The sequence below is a fragment of the Coregonus clupeaformis genome, chromosome 6 (assembly GCF_020615455.1).
Source record: "Coregonus clupeaformis isolate EN_2021a chromosome 6, ASM2061545v1, whole genome shotgun sequence".
Classification (NCBI taxonomy): domain Eukaryota; kingdom Metazoa; phylum Chordata; class Actinopteri; order Salmoniformes; family Salmonidae; genus Coregonus; species Coregonus clupeaformis.
In genome coordinates this window covers 16,236,688-16,253,312 of record NC_059197.1, presented here as the reverse complement: position 1 = coordinate 16,253,312, position 16,625 = coordinate 16,236,688, and the positions used below count along the sequence as shown (strand labels likewise).

At 43.9% G+C, this 16,625-nt stretch overlaps 1 protein-coding gene across 1 annotated transcript in view; it reads right to left on the bottom strand.

Moving 5' to 3' along the window:
- The window catches only part of LOC121567740 (RNA-binding protein Musashi homolog 2-like), a 146,253-nt gene that overhangs the window by 55,362 nt on the left and 74,266 nt on the right, over positions 1-16,625 (bottom strand). Inside the window, exon 6 of the mRNA XM_045218765.1 lies at positions 15,785-15,877. Within this exon, the coding sequence (XP_045074700.1) occupies positions 15,785-15,877 (93 nt within the window). The remainder of the gene's footprint in view (positions 1-15,784; positions 15,878-16,625) is intronic.

The window sequence follows — 16,625 nt, the reverse complement described above, 5'->3', positions numbered from 1 at the left end:
ATAGGATAGGTCAGGGGAGGTCAGGGGAGGTTGGGAGAGGTTGGAGCGTGAGTGGAGAGGTTGAGGGGTGAGGGGAGAGGTAGGGAGAGGTTGGGAGAGGTCAGGGGCTGAGAGGAGAGATTGGGGGAGGATGGGAGAGGTCGGGGGTTGAGGGGACTGAAAGGACCTTTCACTTTGTTCTCAGCCACATCCTGCTGCGTGTGATTTAGCCGCCTTTCGGACACTTTTAGTGTCAATGTTGTTTTCCCCCAAAGACACATGTACACAGAAAGATGGACTGGTGCTGGTTAGTCTACAGAGCTCTGTCGTTCCATAGGGTGGACATAGAGGAAGACAGTCATTGGCCTAAACAGACATGAAAGGTCTGGACAGGAGGAGATGCAGGGGCAATTTAACTTTATTTATTTAGTCTCAATATATGTAGTCTTACTGCATAATGTTTTCAGTTAACCTGCCTTTATATCTAGTCACACTTTTCCCATTGTAACAGGTGGTGTCTCTCAGACTTTACGCCAGTCCCTCAGTCGCTGTATCCGAGTTAAGACAACACGCTTTGCCATAAGGCAGAGACTACAGGGGATTATAAAGGATTACAAAAGCATGAATGATCTTTATTCTGTTCTGACCAGGCATCTTTTATAACTGTCAGGCAGGCAGAGGTACTCCACTGAGCCAGGGGCTTCTGAGCGCTAGCTATCAGGCTGGGGGTCAAAGGTCAAACACCTGTGGGCAGTGCCAACCACAGAGGGCAGAGCAGCAATGTGTGATCATTGGGGGGGGTGAGAGGGTGACACTGTGCAGAGACCACCAGCTCCCCTGCCAACCTGTCCTCCCAACACATACACACACTAACAGACATTATCTCTCTCTCTCTCTCTCTCTCTCTCTCTCTGGAGTGGAGTCTCGCCAGCTGTCTGTAACTACTCTCAGATGGATGACAACCACCTGCTGTTGGGGGAAATTAAAAAGCTTGTCAGGCCTGTTTTCTTCTTCTCCTTTTTCATCCTCCCGTTTAATTATTCACTCTTTCATTGAGGTTTTTTTTCCCGGGGAACGCCAGAGAGACAGGTTGATCAACTCGAGAATCCTGTCTTTTAAACTTGCAATCTGTCTTTTATGTTTCTGGATTAAAAAGGCAGCAGCATGACAAATCAGGGTGACACTGAGGCGGTTTAGCATCAGTATCGGTTTGTATTGTTAATTACAAGTGGCAGAAGATGTGAAAAGCATTTTCACACAATGAGAAAAAACAAGCAAAGAGAAAAATAAAACAATGAGAGAGAAAACTACAGTAGGTGATATTTCAACCCCTTACATAAGAGGATGAAGAATGGCCCACCGGTTCCTTTTTAAAGAGTGTAAAGAGAATCTTCTGGTCGTGTTAATAGACAGTGAATCTTTCTTCATATTCCATATAAATGGGGTGTATCTGGGAGCAGAGCCAGTACTGAGGTGGAGAAGCCTGCTCCTTGGCTCATCATTTTCTATCACACTCCTTTCATTACATAGCAGGAGGGGATAGAGGCAGCTAATTACATTTTTGCTTTACCTTGCCTTTGTACAAATGTCAATTTTAAGGCGGTAGTATTTGCACATACAAAAATAATTTGCACTGCAGTAGCTAATATCCATTTGTTAAAAAAGTATACATTTTGTGTGTGATGTCATGTGATGTCAATACAACAATGTCGTTGTTGCATTAATTAGTATAGCATAAGAAATAACTCGGCAAAAAATACAATGCTTTAAATTTCCTGGCATTTTATCGTTAACCTGTGAAAGTGCATTAACTACAGCCTATGGCCTTGTTTATCAGAGAGGCTGATGTGGATTGGCTGTGTGTGTGACAGTGATGTGGCATTGTGGCCAGTCGCGGTAAGAGCACCCCCTGGTCGTGTTAGTCCTGTGTTCCCAGACCCAGACACAACACTGAGATGGCCAAGGGTTGTCGTAGTCCACCTTGCTTCTCTTCTATACTCTACCCCAGGAAGATTCTCCTCAGAGCAGCAGGAGTAGGAGCCTGAACGTTCGTTCCCCATTGTGTATGCTGGACCTTAAAGCTCCGCTCTGACGACCGGCACTGTGTCATCACCGTTTTGCCTGGCAGTGGCACCCCTTGGAGTGGGCTCTGGTTTTGAAAGTTAATTAAAACCCGGGTATTGCGTTGGCATTTCAGTTAATTAGTGCACCAGCCTGCTAGTCCTTCACCCCTTTCCTCATGCACTTGACTCCTATGGGGAGAACACGCACTAAGAGGAGAGCTCACCAAAATACATTTACATACAGCACGTATAGGAGCAGCAGCCAAAAGACAGTACGGGCTTCCCGTTGTACATCTAGCAGCCTGTGTAGATCTACAGTATGTCTATCACTAGTATCTCAATTATACTGACTTAAAAACTATTTATCAATGACAGTCTCTGGGTATATCAAGAATGGAAAGCAAAGATGAGATGAGATTTAGTGAGGGGGCAGCAATGGACCAGTTCTCACATTCTAGTTCATGCCCTTAAAGAGATTGAACGGTATTGTGAGTACTTACACAATTATATCATAACATATTGTACAAATTGGAATTCGGAACATATCATACGAATTGCAGGACCATTTAAATGTATGTATTATTATGTTTTTTGCAGGACGTAACATATCTTACGAAATGGATGACGTTGTACACAACTGCGCACAATATTCGGGGACCCGTTTTGGCTCGTGAGTGCTACTTTCAAAACTACTGGCTGAAATGTCACAAAACCTTTAATAACGCATCTTTAACACTTTGGACTAGCCTTTACTGATTAGCTAGCTACGATGCATCATTCCGTCATCACTACACACCCATTCCTCCAAACCCTATATATATATATATATATATATATATATATACATATACAGTTGAAGTCGGAAGTTTACATAAACCTTAGCCAAATACATTTAAACTCAGTTTTTCACAATTCCTCACATTTAATCCTAGTAAAAATTCCCTGTCTTAGGTCAGTTAGGATCATCACTATATTTTAAGAATGTGAAATGTCAGAATAATAGTAGAGAGAATATTTTATTTCAGCTTTTATTTCTTTCATCACATTCCCAGTGGGTCAGAAGTTTACATACACTCAATTAGTATTTGGTAGCATTGCCTTTAAATTGTTTAACTTGGATCAAATGTTTCGGGTAGCCTTCCACAAGCTTCCCACAATAAATTGAGTGAATTTTGTCCCATTCCTCCTGACAGAGCTGGTGTAATTGAGCCAGGTCGCAGTTGTAAATGAGAACTTGTTCTCAACTGGCTTAATAAAGGTGAAATAAAATAAATAAATAAAGGTTTGTAGGCCTCCTTGCTCCCACACGCTTTTTCAGTTCTGCCCACAAATTTCTATAGGATTGAGGTCCTTAAGCCATCTTGGCACAACTTTGGAAGTATGCTTGGGTCATGGTCTCAAATGGGTTTTCAAAATGGACTAAGATTTAACTTCCTGACTGATGTCTTGAGACGTTGCTTCAATATATCCATATAATTTTCCTTCCTCATGAAGCCATCTATTTTGTGAAGTGCACCAGTCCCTCCTGCAGCAAAGCACCCCCACAGCATGATGCTGCCACCCCCGTGCTTCACGGTTGGGATGGTGTTCTTCGGCTTGCAAGCCACCCCCTTTGTCCTCCAAACATAACGATGGTCATTATGGGCAAACAGTTCTATTTTTGTTTCATCAGACCAGAGGACATTTCTCAAAAAAGTAAGATCTTTGTCCCCATGTGCAGTTGCAAACCGTAGTCTGTCTTTTTTTTGGTGGTTTTGGAGCAGTGGCTTCTTCCTTGCTGAGCGGCCTTTCAGGTTATGTCGATATAGGACTTGTTTTACTGTGGATATAGATACTTTTGTACCTGTTTCCTCCAGCATCTTCACAAGGTCCTTTGCTGTTGTTCTGGGATTGATTTGCACTTTTCGCACCAAAGAACGTTCATCTCTAGGAGACAGAACGCGTCTCCTTCCTGAGCGGTATGACGGCTGCGTACTATTGTTTGTAAAGATGAATGTGGTACCTTCAGGCGTTTGGAAAATGCTCCCACGGATGAACCAGATATGTTGAGGTCAAAAAAAAAAAATCTGAGGTCTTGGCTGATTTCTTTTAATTATCCCATGATGTCAAGCAAAGAGGCACTGAGTTTGAAGGCAGGCCTTGAAATACATCCACAGGTACCCCTCCAATTGACTCAAATGATGTCAATTAGTCTATCAGAAGCTTCTAAAGCCATGACATAATTTTCTGGAATTTTCCAAGCTGTTTAAAGGCACAGTCAACTTAGTGTATGTAAACTTCTGACCCACTGGAATTGTGATACAGTGAATTATAAGTGAAATAATCTGTCTGTAAACAATTGTTGGAAAAACTACTTGTGTCATGCACAAAGTAGATATCCTAACCGACTTGCCAAAACTATAGTTTGTTAACAAGAAATCTGTGGAGTGGTTGTAAAACGAGTTTTAATGACTCCAACCTAAGTGTATGTAAACTTCCGACTTCAACTGTATGTATGTATGTATGTATGTATGTATGTATGTATGTATGTATGTATGTATGTATGTATGTATGTATGTATGTATGTATGTATGTATGTATGTATGTATGAGATATATATATATATATATATATATATATATATATATATATATATATATATATATATACACACAGTGGGGAGAACAATTATTTGATACACTGCCGATTTTGCAGGTTTTCCTACTTACAAAGCATGTAGAGGTCTGTAATTTTTATCATAGGTACACTTCAACTGTGAGAGACGGAATCTAAAACAAAAATCCAGAAAATCATATTGTATGATTTTTAAGTAATTCATTTGCATTTTATTGCGTGACATAAGTATTTGATCACCTACCAACCAGTAAGAATTCCGGCTCTCACAGACCTGTTAGTTTTTCTTTAAGAAGCCCTCCTGTTCTCCACTCATTACCTGTATTAACTGCACCTGTTTGAACTCGTTACCTGTATACAAGACACCTGTCCACACACTCAATCAAACAGACTCCAACCTCTCCACAATGGTCAAGATCAGAGAGCTGTGTAAGGACTTCAGGGATAAAATTGTAGACCTGCAAAAGGCTGGGATGGGCTACAGGACAAGAGGCAAGCAGCTTGGTGAGAAGGCAACAACTGTTGGCGCAATTATTAGAAAATGGAAGAAGTTCAAGATGACGGTCAATCAACCTCGGTCTGGGGCTCCATGCAAGATCTCACCTCGTGGGGCATCAATGATCATGAGGAAGGTGAGGGATCAGCCCAGAACTACACGGCAGGACCTGGTCAATGACCTGAAGAGAGCTGGGACCACAGTCTCAAAGAAAACCATTAGTAACACACTACGCCGTCATGGATTAAAATCCTGCAGCGTGCGTGCGCATGTCCAGGCCCGTCTGAAGTTTGCCAATGACCATCTGGATGATCCAGAGGAGGAATGGGAGAAGGTCATGTGGTCTGATGAGACAAAAATAGAGCTTTTTGGTCTAAACTCCACTCGCCGTGTTTGGAGGAAGAAGAAGAATGAGTACAACCCCAAGAACACCATCCCAACCGTGAAGAATGGTGGTGGAAACATCATTCTTGGTGGATGCTTTTCTGCAAAGGGGACAGGACGACTGCACCGTATTGAGGGGAGGATGGATGGGGCTATGTATCGCGAGATCTTGGCCAACAACCTCCTTCCCTCAGTAAGAGCATTGAAGATGGGTCATGGCTGGGTCTTCCAGCATGACAACGACCCGAAACACACAGCCAGGGCAACACACAACCATCGCCAAGCAGCTTGGTGAGAAGGTGACAACAGTTGGTGCGATTATTCACAAATGGAAGAAACACAAAAGAACTGTCGATCTCCCTCGGACTGGGGCTCCATGCAAGATCTCACCTCATGGAGTTGCAATGATCATGAGAACGGTGAGGAATCAGCCCAGAACTACACAGGAGGATCTTGTCAATGATCTCAAGGCAGCTGGGACCATAGTCACCAAGAAAACAATTGGTAACACACTACGCCGTTTTCCCCTCACTGTATGTATGTATATATATATATATATATATATATATATATATGTGTATATACACACACATAAACACACAGTACCGTTCAAAAGTTTGGGGTCACTTAGACATTTTCTTGTTTTCCATGAAAACATACACTTAGGAAATGAATAGGAAATGCAGTCATTCACAAGGTTAGAAATAATAATTATTATTTTTAATTGAAATAATAATTGTGTCCTTCAAACTTTGCTTTCGTCAAAGAATCCTCCATTTGCAGCAATTACAGCCTTGCAGACCTTTGGCATTCTAGTTGTCAATTTGTTGAGGTAATCTGAAGAGATTAAACCCCATGCTTCCTGAAGCACCTCCCACAAGTTGGATTGGCTTGATGGGCACTTCTTACGTACCATACGGTCAAGCTGCTCCCACAACAGCTCAATAGGGTTGAGATCCGGTGACTGTGCTGGCCACTCCATTATAGACAGAATGCCAGCTGACTGCTTCTTCCCTAAATAGTTACTGCATAGTTTGGAGCTGTGCTTTGGGTCATTGTCCTGTTGTAGGAGGAAATTGGCTCCAATCAAGTGCCATCCACAGGGTATGGCATGGCGTTGCAAAATGGAGTGATAGCCTTCCTTCTTCAAGATCCCTTTTACCCTGTACAAATCTCCCACTACCATCACCAAAGCACCCCCAGACCATCACATTGCCTCCACCATGCTGACAGATGGCATCAAGCACTCCTCCAGCATCTTTTCATTTGGTCTGCGTCTCACAAATGTTCTTCTTTGTGATCCGAACACCTCAAACTTCCATTAGTCTGTCCATAACACTTTTTTCCTATCTTCCTCTGTCCAGTGTCTGTGTTCTTTTGCCCATCTTTTATTTTTATTGGCCAGTCTGAGATATGGCTTTTTCTTTGCAACTCTGCCTAGAAGGTCAGCATCCCGGAGTCACCTCTTCACTGTTGACGTTGAGACTGGTGTTTTGCGGGTACTATTTAATGAAGCTGCCAGCTGAGGACCTGTGAGGCGTCTGTTTCTCAAACTAGACACTAATGTATTTGTCCTCTTGCTCAGTTGTGCACCGGGGCCTCCCACTCCTCTTTCTATTCTGGTTAGAGCCAGTTTACGCTGTTCTGTGAAGGGAGTAGTACACAGCGTTGTACGAGATCATCAGTTTCTTGGCAATTTCTCGCATGGAATAGCCTTCATTTCTCAGAACAAGAATACACTGACGAGTTTCAGAAGAAAGTTATTTGTTTCTGGCCATTTTGAGCCTTTAATAGAACCCACAATTGCTGATGCTCCAGATACTCAAATAGTCTCAAGAAGGCCAGTTGTATTGCTTCTTTAATCAGCACAACAGTTTTCAGCTGTGCTAACATAATTGCAAAAGGGTTTTCTAACGATCAATTAGCCTTTTAAAATGATAAACTTGGATTAGCAAACACAACGTGCCATTGGAACACAGGACTGATGGTTGCTGATAATGGGCCTCTGTACGCTATGTAGATATTCCATAAGAAAATCAGCCGTTTCCAGCTACAATAGCCATTTACAACATTAACAATGTCTACACTGTATTTCTGATCAATTTAATGTTATTTTAAATGGACAAAAAAATTGCTTTTCTTTTGAAAACAAGGACATTTCTAAGTGACCCCAAACTTTTGAACGGTAGTGTATATATATATATATATTTATATTTATATTTATGTCTATTAAAACAGACCATCACTGTTGTTGTTAACATTAATTAGACCAGGCTAAAGAGAAGGTCTTGACAGTGAGTGTTTCATGGTGAACTGCTCCTCCTAACATTCGTCTTGTCTTTTAATCTGACGCGTCAGTCGTGACTGTGCTGGAGCTGTTCCAATGCTGGGACTCTGGAGAAGCATCGCACCGCGCTGCACCGGCTGTGTCTGTGTGCGTTATACACTCCTTCTCCGCTGTGTAAGCACAGTAATTGTATATGATGTTCAATACCTTTGAGGCTTCATTAAGCCTTTGCATCAAGCTACAGACAAAAACAAGTCCTACCTTGCAAGGACGGAGGGAGGGAGGGAGGGAGGGAGGGAGGGAGGGAGGGAGGGAGGGAGGGAGGGAGGGGGGGAGGGGTGCCATTTGCGGTGTGTTCTCAAAGTGTTTTGTGTGGGAGGCAGTTATCCCAATGGGAGACGGTGGTTTTTCTTTTTTCTAAATGAGCTGTCACAGGCTGCCAGTGTGCACTATCCATGCTGTTGTGGTTGTACAATCAGATTGTGTGTGTGTGTTGAGGGGAGGTGGGGTTGTAAGGCTTAAGAAGCAACCTAGTGTGATGATTTTCCTTTCCCCTTTGTCTTGTCTGTTTTCACGCTGAGAACTCAAATGTTGATTTTAACTTAGCTCCTCCACTCGAGGCGACCACAGGTATCTCTGTACAGTCTTAGTCCTATCCTAACTGTAAAATACACAACAATAGGACAGAAACAGAATGCTAAACTCTTAAGGTCACTGCTCACCATAGCTTGAAATACGACACCATAATCGCGTTTCGCCTCAACTTTTGAGGTCGAGTGGAGCCTGAGAGGGAGCCCGTCACTCAAGCCAGTGTTTACTGAATGGTTCTCTGCAGTTTCGCTAGAGAATCAGCCACCTGCCGTTCCTTACTGCCGGCTCCCAGCAGCAGAGAAAGAGAAAGAGCCAGGCGTTGCAGGTGTTCAGAGCAGCATTGGCAGGGAAGGCTTATTTCACGCTGGATGTCTTGGATGCCTCCTTCACCTGGTTGAAGATCACAGGTATAGGCCCCCGAGTGGAAAGTTATTACGAGTCCGGGGCCGTCTCGGCAGGGCTTCGTATGGCACTGGTGGATAGGAGGAAATGCCATGGCAGCGTTCCATTCTGAGGAAGAACCCTGTTTCTTTAAATCCTAATAGCTCCTCGGTCTGATTTAATTGGCCCACTTCATTCCTGAGCCGATCGTAATCTGTTCTCTCCTTCAGGGCGCTGCGAGACAGACGAGACAAGCCAATGCTATCTGACAGGAGGAGACTCACTGCGGAAGCCGGATAAGTTGATCTCATCCAAAGCTCTGCCAGATCCCTTTGACAAAATCTTCAAAATGTGAGCAATCTCAGAGCAGAGAATGCTTTACCTTGTGTGCTTCAAACAGCCATCCTCCTTCCTTCTACATCCCTACACCTCCTTATTCACTCCACATTCTCCACCAATCACAAAAGATTGTCGCCTGCTATCTACAGTGAGGGAAAAAAGTATTTGATCCCCTGCTGATTTTGTATGTTTGCCCACTGACAAAGAAATGATCAGTCTATAATTTATAATGGTAGGTTTATTTGAACAGTGAGATACAGAATAACAACAACAAAATCCAGAAAAACGCATGTCAAAAATGTTATAAATTGATTTGCATTTTAATGAGGGAAATAAGTATTTGACCCCCTCTCAATCAGAAAGATTTCTGGCTCCCAGGTGTCTTTTATACAGGTAACGAGCTGAGATTAGGAGCACACTCTTAAAGGGAGTGCTCCTAATCTCAGTTTGTTACCTGTATAAAAGACACCTGTCCACAGAAGCAATCAATCAATCAATCAGATTCCAAACTCTCCACCATGGCCAATACCAAAGAGCTCTCCAAGGATGTCAGGGACAAGATTGTAGACCTACACAAGGCTGGAATGGGCTACAAGACCATCGCCAAGCAGCTTGGTGAGAAGGTGACAACAGTTGGTGCAATTATTCGCAAATGGAAGAAACACAAAAGACCTGTCAATCTCCCTCGGCCTGGGGCTCCATGCAAGATCTCACCTCGTGGAGTTGCAATGATCATGAGAACAGTGAGGAATCAGCCCAGAACTACACGGGAGGATCTTGTCAATGATCTCAAGGCAGCTGGGACCATAGTCACCAAGAAAGCAATTGGTAACACACTACGCCATGAAGGACTGAAATCCTGCTGTGCCCGCAAGGTCCCCCTGCTCAAGAAAGCACATATACAGGCCCGTCTGAAGTTTGCCAATGAACATCTGAATGATTCAGAGGAGAACTGGGTGAAAGTGTTGTGGTCAGATGAGACCAAAATCGAGCTCTTTGGCATCAACTCGCCGTGTTTGGAGGAGGAGGAATGCTGGCTATGACCCCAAGAACACCATCCACACCGTCAAACATGGAGGTGGAAACATTATGCTTTGGGGGTGTTTTTCTGCTAAGGGGACAGGACAACTTCACCGCATCAAAGGGACGATGGACGGGGCCATGTACCGTCAAATCTTGGGTGAGAACCTCCTTCCTTCAGCCAGGGCATTGAAAATGGGTCGTGGATGGGTATTCCAGCATGACAATGACCCAAAACACACGGCCAAGGCAACAAAGGAGTGGCTCAAGAAGAAGCACATTAAGGTCCTGGAGTGGCCAATCTCCAGACCTTAATCCCATAGAAAATATGTGGAGGGCGCTGAAGGTTCGAGTTGCCAAACGTCAGGCTCGAAACCTTAATGACTTGGAGAAGATCTGCAAAGAGGAGTGGGACAAAATCCCTCCTGAGATGTGTGCAAACCTGGTGGCCAACTACATGAAACATCTGACCTCTGTGATTGCCAACAAGGGTTTTGCAACCAAGTACTAAGTCATGTTTTGCAGAGGGGTCAAATACTTATTTCCCTCATTAAAATGCAAATCAATTTATAAAATTTTTGACATGCGTTTTTCTGGATTTTTTTGTTGTTATTCTGTCTCTCACTGTTCAAATAAACCTACCATTAAAATTATAGACTGATCATGTCTTTGTCAGTGGGCAAACGTACAAAATCAGCAGGGGATCAAATACTTTCTTCCCTCACTGTATATGAGATTTAGCCAAGTGAGCGGGTGCCAGCAATCCATTCAATCTTCTTTAAACAGCTTGGGTCTTTGAGTAGAACTGACAGGTGTTTTATACAAATGACCCAATGATTTACTTCTGAGGCAATCCCGTCCTACCCTAGGGGAAATGCTCTAGAAGGATTTACTGGTCTAAAGCGTTACATGGACACCAAACCATATAGTGAGGACTGAGGGACCTTGAAACCCACTGACCAGGGGATCTATGGGTTGTAAAACCAAAGCCAAAAACATTTATTATATCGACATCAAATAACAAGAGTGATGAATTTTGTTCATTGGCATTACTTTACTTTGGATAGGTGGTGAATTTCACCATTTGGTAAATTTCATAATTGCTGATAACAAACCATGAGGGACCCAATCCTGATGACATCCATAAGACCTGCAGTCCAGCCCCCTCACCCACTAAATCATCTCAGAGCTCAGGGACTTTCAGGAGAAAAGCCATTAGTTAGGATGGCCATTAGTGGGCTAGAATGAGTTTGGGGAATTAATGTGGACTGTGAGGGGCCATTTAATTGAAAGGCGAATGACCTGATGAAAATCATGGAACAGGTTGAGTGCGTCTCAAATTACACCCAATTCCCTTTATAATGCACTACCTTCAACCAGAGCCACATATGCACTACCCATAGATAGACTCTTAGGGTTTGACATTGAAGAGGACATTGCCCCTAAGAGCTGGGATGCAATTGAGGTGGAGTGCCAACCCTCTGAATGGCACATAGCCTCCGAGAAGCTAGTACCGAAAGACCGACCATCTCTATAGGCTGAACCACACTCGCAGGCAAGAAAAAGAAAAAGGACATGAAATTAGAATGGAAAACGTCGCCAAGATGCAGCAGTGTAACTTCCTATTCCCAAGTGGCCGTTTAAAATCCTCCCCCTTGACTACAGGAAACACTGCCAATACGCAGAGCAAACAAAGGTTTGAGAGAATATTAAACCATTTGTCTTGTTCTTTCTCTCTCTCCTCCGAACTGGCAGGTTCAGTTAGCGCTCGCTCTCTCTTCATTCATTCTATGCTAGAGGCTCAAGCCATAACCGCCGGTGATTTCACCAGAATTAAAACCACAAGCAGCCCAGCCCAGCAACCGCACGGTGGAACAGAGCGGAGGAGGAGTCAGTTGGGTACCAAACAAAACCTGCTTTACAGATCATTTACACAGTAAACTGTTAGAAGAGCTAACAGCGCAGCAGTTCCCTGGTGCTGTGAACCAGTCAAATAAGACATGTTAACCTTGTATTAGAGGCAAAGCCACAATGGTATTCACAGCCTGGTTCTGTAGGAGAATCACAAGGCCCTGGACTAAACAGCAAGCTGCTATCGGGCTGGCATGTGGCCCAGTGGAGGAGGTGGTGAACAGGTTAGGTTAAGTACAAAAGCTGACAGGCCTCCACTATGGGGCCATCATTAAAGGTTGTGAGGTAAGACAGGTAAGGGTAAGGAGGGAAGCTGATACACTGTGGGGCTGTGAGGTAGATGAAGCAAAGCCATTCTCACCCCCAAGAGACAGAATCAACACAACTCCACCAATCACCTTAGTTGAAAGAATCAATTACTATTATGACAAAAAAGGAAAATGCCCTATTCAAATATATTTTTCTGAATATATTCATTTCAAATCTTTCCTGGGCAGTATGAGGGGTCTTAGAATGTTGACTTTGGTCTGTGCCCTCTGCCTTCTATTCATCTGTAGAAGAAGAACAAGGAGCCAATCTCTAAAGCTCCAACTTCACAGTAATTACACAAAGGGGTACGACAGTGAGTCTGGGGACAGCTTTGGCCAACATTGAATCAATTGTGTTTTCAATCTTCACAAGGAGATTCAGTTTCACTCATTGGCACTGGGGCAATGAAGAGTATTCTGAGAGCTTATTAGGAGTACACACACACACACACACAGACACACACACACACACACACACACACACACACAGGCAGGCTCTGGGTGACTCTGAGAGGTGGGCATCATGACAAAACGAATCCTGTGGACTGGAGATGAGGAGTCTACTTCCCTCTTTCATCCCTCAATAACCCCTCATTTGTTTCCCTCCTTCCTTCTCCAGCAGGGAATTGGGAGAAGAAGCTAAAAGCTTGAGTTGAGGATTCAACCATATTAAACAATTTCACCTTTTAGCTCACTGCTTAGCTTTTGTGGCTCTGCTGTACTGTGCAGAGAATGTTTTTTGGGGCGGAGGTAAAAGTCTGAGACTGAATTCTAAATGGATTTATGTTATTTTAGATTTGCTTTGAATAGTCTTTTTCAATTTCTATAAAGTCAGGTTTTCACACATTAGAACAGTACATTAAGATAAAACAATATAACCACAAATAATAGTAATATGGCTGTTGTTTATGACAGGCCAAATTAAACTAAACACTGGGTTTGCCTCAATGTAAAGTCCAGGTACAGTATCACTGATGACAGGTGAAAGGTTAGGTCAGAGCAGGGTCAACAACCCAAGCAGGAGTTGTTGCAGCTCAGCCAGATAAGTGCACTTTGTTTTGAGACAAACTCCAAGCCGATTATAACAAACGTATGTATGACTAAGCAGTAGCAAGCCTTGCTAATTAGCCTGCTCTGGGTGTTAACAATGCAGGAGGGAGGAGGAGGGGGGTGGGGTGACTGGGCTCCCACTTTTCTGCTAATTTTGAAGATTACGCCAGGAAGAGGTTAAGAGTGCCCCATTGCATAATCATGATAATGAATCATCTAAGTTGCGCCGTCCCCATGTTGTTTAGCCCCAACTGTAAAACTCCTGAGAGAATTGTTCACTTTGTCAAGACTTTGTGAAAACTGCATTGGGTTTATAACACTGGGTATAGCTAGCTAGCTGATAAAGCACTACTCTTGGAGGAAAGAGGAAGGAGATTAATTAGTACCATACGCAAATAATATCCCAAAAGACAGTCACTATGGTCTCAATTAAGACAATACATAGTGTATCACTGAAGGGTAGATGACTGTATGTAAACAGAGGTGGCAGTGTCCCTGGTCCATTTAAACAGACTCATTCAGTACAGTACATGTAGCTTTCTGTAGCCTAGGGCTCCTGGGCCGTCACAGCTCTGCTTAAGATGCACTTTGGGGCTGACGCATGGAACAGGGCGGAAAGGCCTCTCTTCTGGAGAGCACTCTGCCATAGTCGTACACACACATCAGCCTGCTAGGTCTGGGACAGCACAGTCTGTGAGGAGACAGATCCTATGACCCTGGTGCCCCACGCCACCTGCTTCCTACACCCATGACGCACACACACAGCCAGCAGCACACTCTGCTAATTGGCTAATTATGGCTCCACACCAAACAAAACACAAATGGGAAACACATACTGACACACACATACACACACACACACTCAGACATTGATAAACACACACACACACACACACAGGTATCAGTAGTGCTGACATGGGAGTCATCAAGAGCAGGCTGCAAATGGATTCCCAGAGTTTACATTTCAGACATCTCACTTCCATCCCCCCTCCTCCCTCCCTCTTTCCCCTCCATACCTCTCTCTCATCCCTTCACTTACTTCTTCCCTTCAAAACACAGCTGCTGTGCTTGGTACAGGTCTGCTCTCATTTCTCTGAGAGGACATTGGCTAATTAACTGGTTTATTCACTCAGATGGACTCCTCACTGACAAGCACACACACACACACACACACACACACACAGAGGGGGCAATAGTGCGGGCAGACAGACGGGGTCCTGCGGCCGTGAGTTCAGTCTGGTGACCTGGGGAAGGGGGGGTATGGGGACAGGATCCAGCCCCTCTGTCAGTCAGTCTGATTGGGCCTCCTCTAACCCAGGAGAGCCTGAGATCGAGAGGCTTCCAGGACAGGAGCCATGTGGCCCGTTCCTTAAAGGTCCAATGCAGCTGTTTCTATCTCAATATCAAATCATTACTGTGATTGTTTTAAATTAAAATAATCAAAAATAAACAAAAATAGCTTCTTAGCAGAGCCATTTATCAAGCAAGAATTTTGCTAGGACTGTTTGGTAGTGGTCTGAGTGGTGAGGGGAAAACTGAAAACAAGCCATTATTGGCAGAGAGGTTTGGAACTCTCTTTCTTATTGGTCTATTAACTCATTTACCGCATGGTGATGTCACCAGGCAGGCCAAAACTCCATCCCATCAAAACAGGATGAAATTTAAGGCAGTCTTTTCAAACAGCTCTTACACTGAAAGTACATTATCATAATTTTAACAATTTCACAGTATTATTTCAACCTCAGTGTGGAAATATATATGAAATGCTGGAAAATCACATTTTTGACTGCACTGGGCCTATAAAGTAATCACTGATCTAACACGATTGGAAAGGTGAAAGCAAGAGCTCCAGTATTTGAGCTCTCACCAATCCAGTCATGTCGGATCAGTGATTACTTCAACGAAGGGAGGAAGAAAGGATGAATTTTCTAAATATTTCAACAAGGCCTTAGCAGGCCAGGAAAACCAGGCCACTCAATCAAAACCTGGCTCTGTCCCCAATATCTCTGGAAAAGAAGGAGAATATTCAAACAATGCTAAGGAGAAGCTAAAACAGACACTTCAGAAGTGACAATGGAATCAATCCCCCAACATGGCTGACAACTGACAAAACAGGTATTATGGTACAAGCAGCAGGATATTCCTATATTGGGGAGACTCATCTAAACAACCAGCCACATCCCAGGGAATGAGACCGTAGACCTCCAAACCACAGCTCTCTATTAAAGACTTGATGAGGCTGTTGACTGCCAATTAGAGTGCCACAGAACATCATCATCCGCTAGAGTCCATAATCTTGATATGACCCAGCCCCTGAACGACCCAGGACAAGAAGAGGAAATCATTTCCAAATAAGCCTTACCTTGCCAAACTGTTCAAAATACTGCTTCACATCTTCAACTACTGTGTTCGCTGATAATCCTCCTACGAATACTTTCTTTGTTCTTGTGACCATCTGGAAGGAGAGAAAGAAGAGAGAAAAGAGATCAGCAACATATGAAAGCATTTTAGAGGACAAATCTCAAGAGCCCAGATTCATCGTTTGCTGAGTCTGAACAGAGTGTTGAGTAGTGTAGCACGTTAGCTGCAAGTCTTGTTGCGGTGTGTGGGGACGTGGCCAGGGGGCGTCCTTCCCAAGGCCACACACGGAGCTTTGAAACTTTTACTTTCACACACAAGAGGAGAGGAGAGAGAATATAGGAGAGAGAAGATAGGAGAGAAGAGGAGAGGAGAGAGAAGAGGAGGAGAGAGAAGAGAAGAGGAGAGAGAAGACAGGAGAGAGGAGATGGGAGAAAGAAGAGAGGAGAAAGGAGTCAAGGTTAACACCCAGTGGGTCAGAGGAGAGAGCACATCTTTCCCCTTGTCCGCCACCACCCATGGTTGGACTACCCATTAGCACTAGCAACACAGCCCGACACAATGGATGGCCAAGTGTAGCCAGGGAAACCATCAACATTGCTCACATTTATCACCCGCCATCTTTATGAGCAACAAGCCAGCACCACTTCAGTCTCCATCTCTCTCTACCTACCTTCCTTCTCTTCTCTCCGTCCACCTGACATCTTTCCCTCCCTGCAGTTTCATCTGCTTCCCTTGATAGATAATCTGCCTGTATGTCTTTCTCCCCAGTCATTTTCAGGCTGGGCTTGGCGCTAGCAGTCTGCCTCAACTTGTCTGCTGAGAGTTGGGTTTTTTCAGCTTCT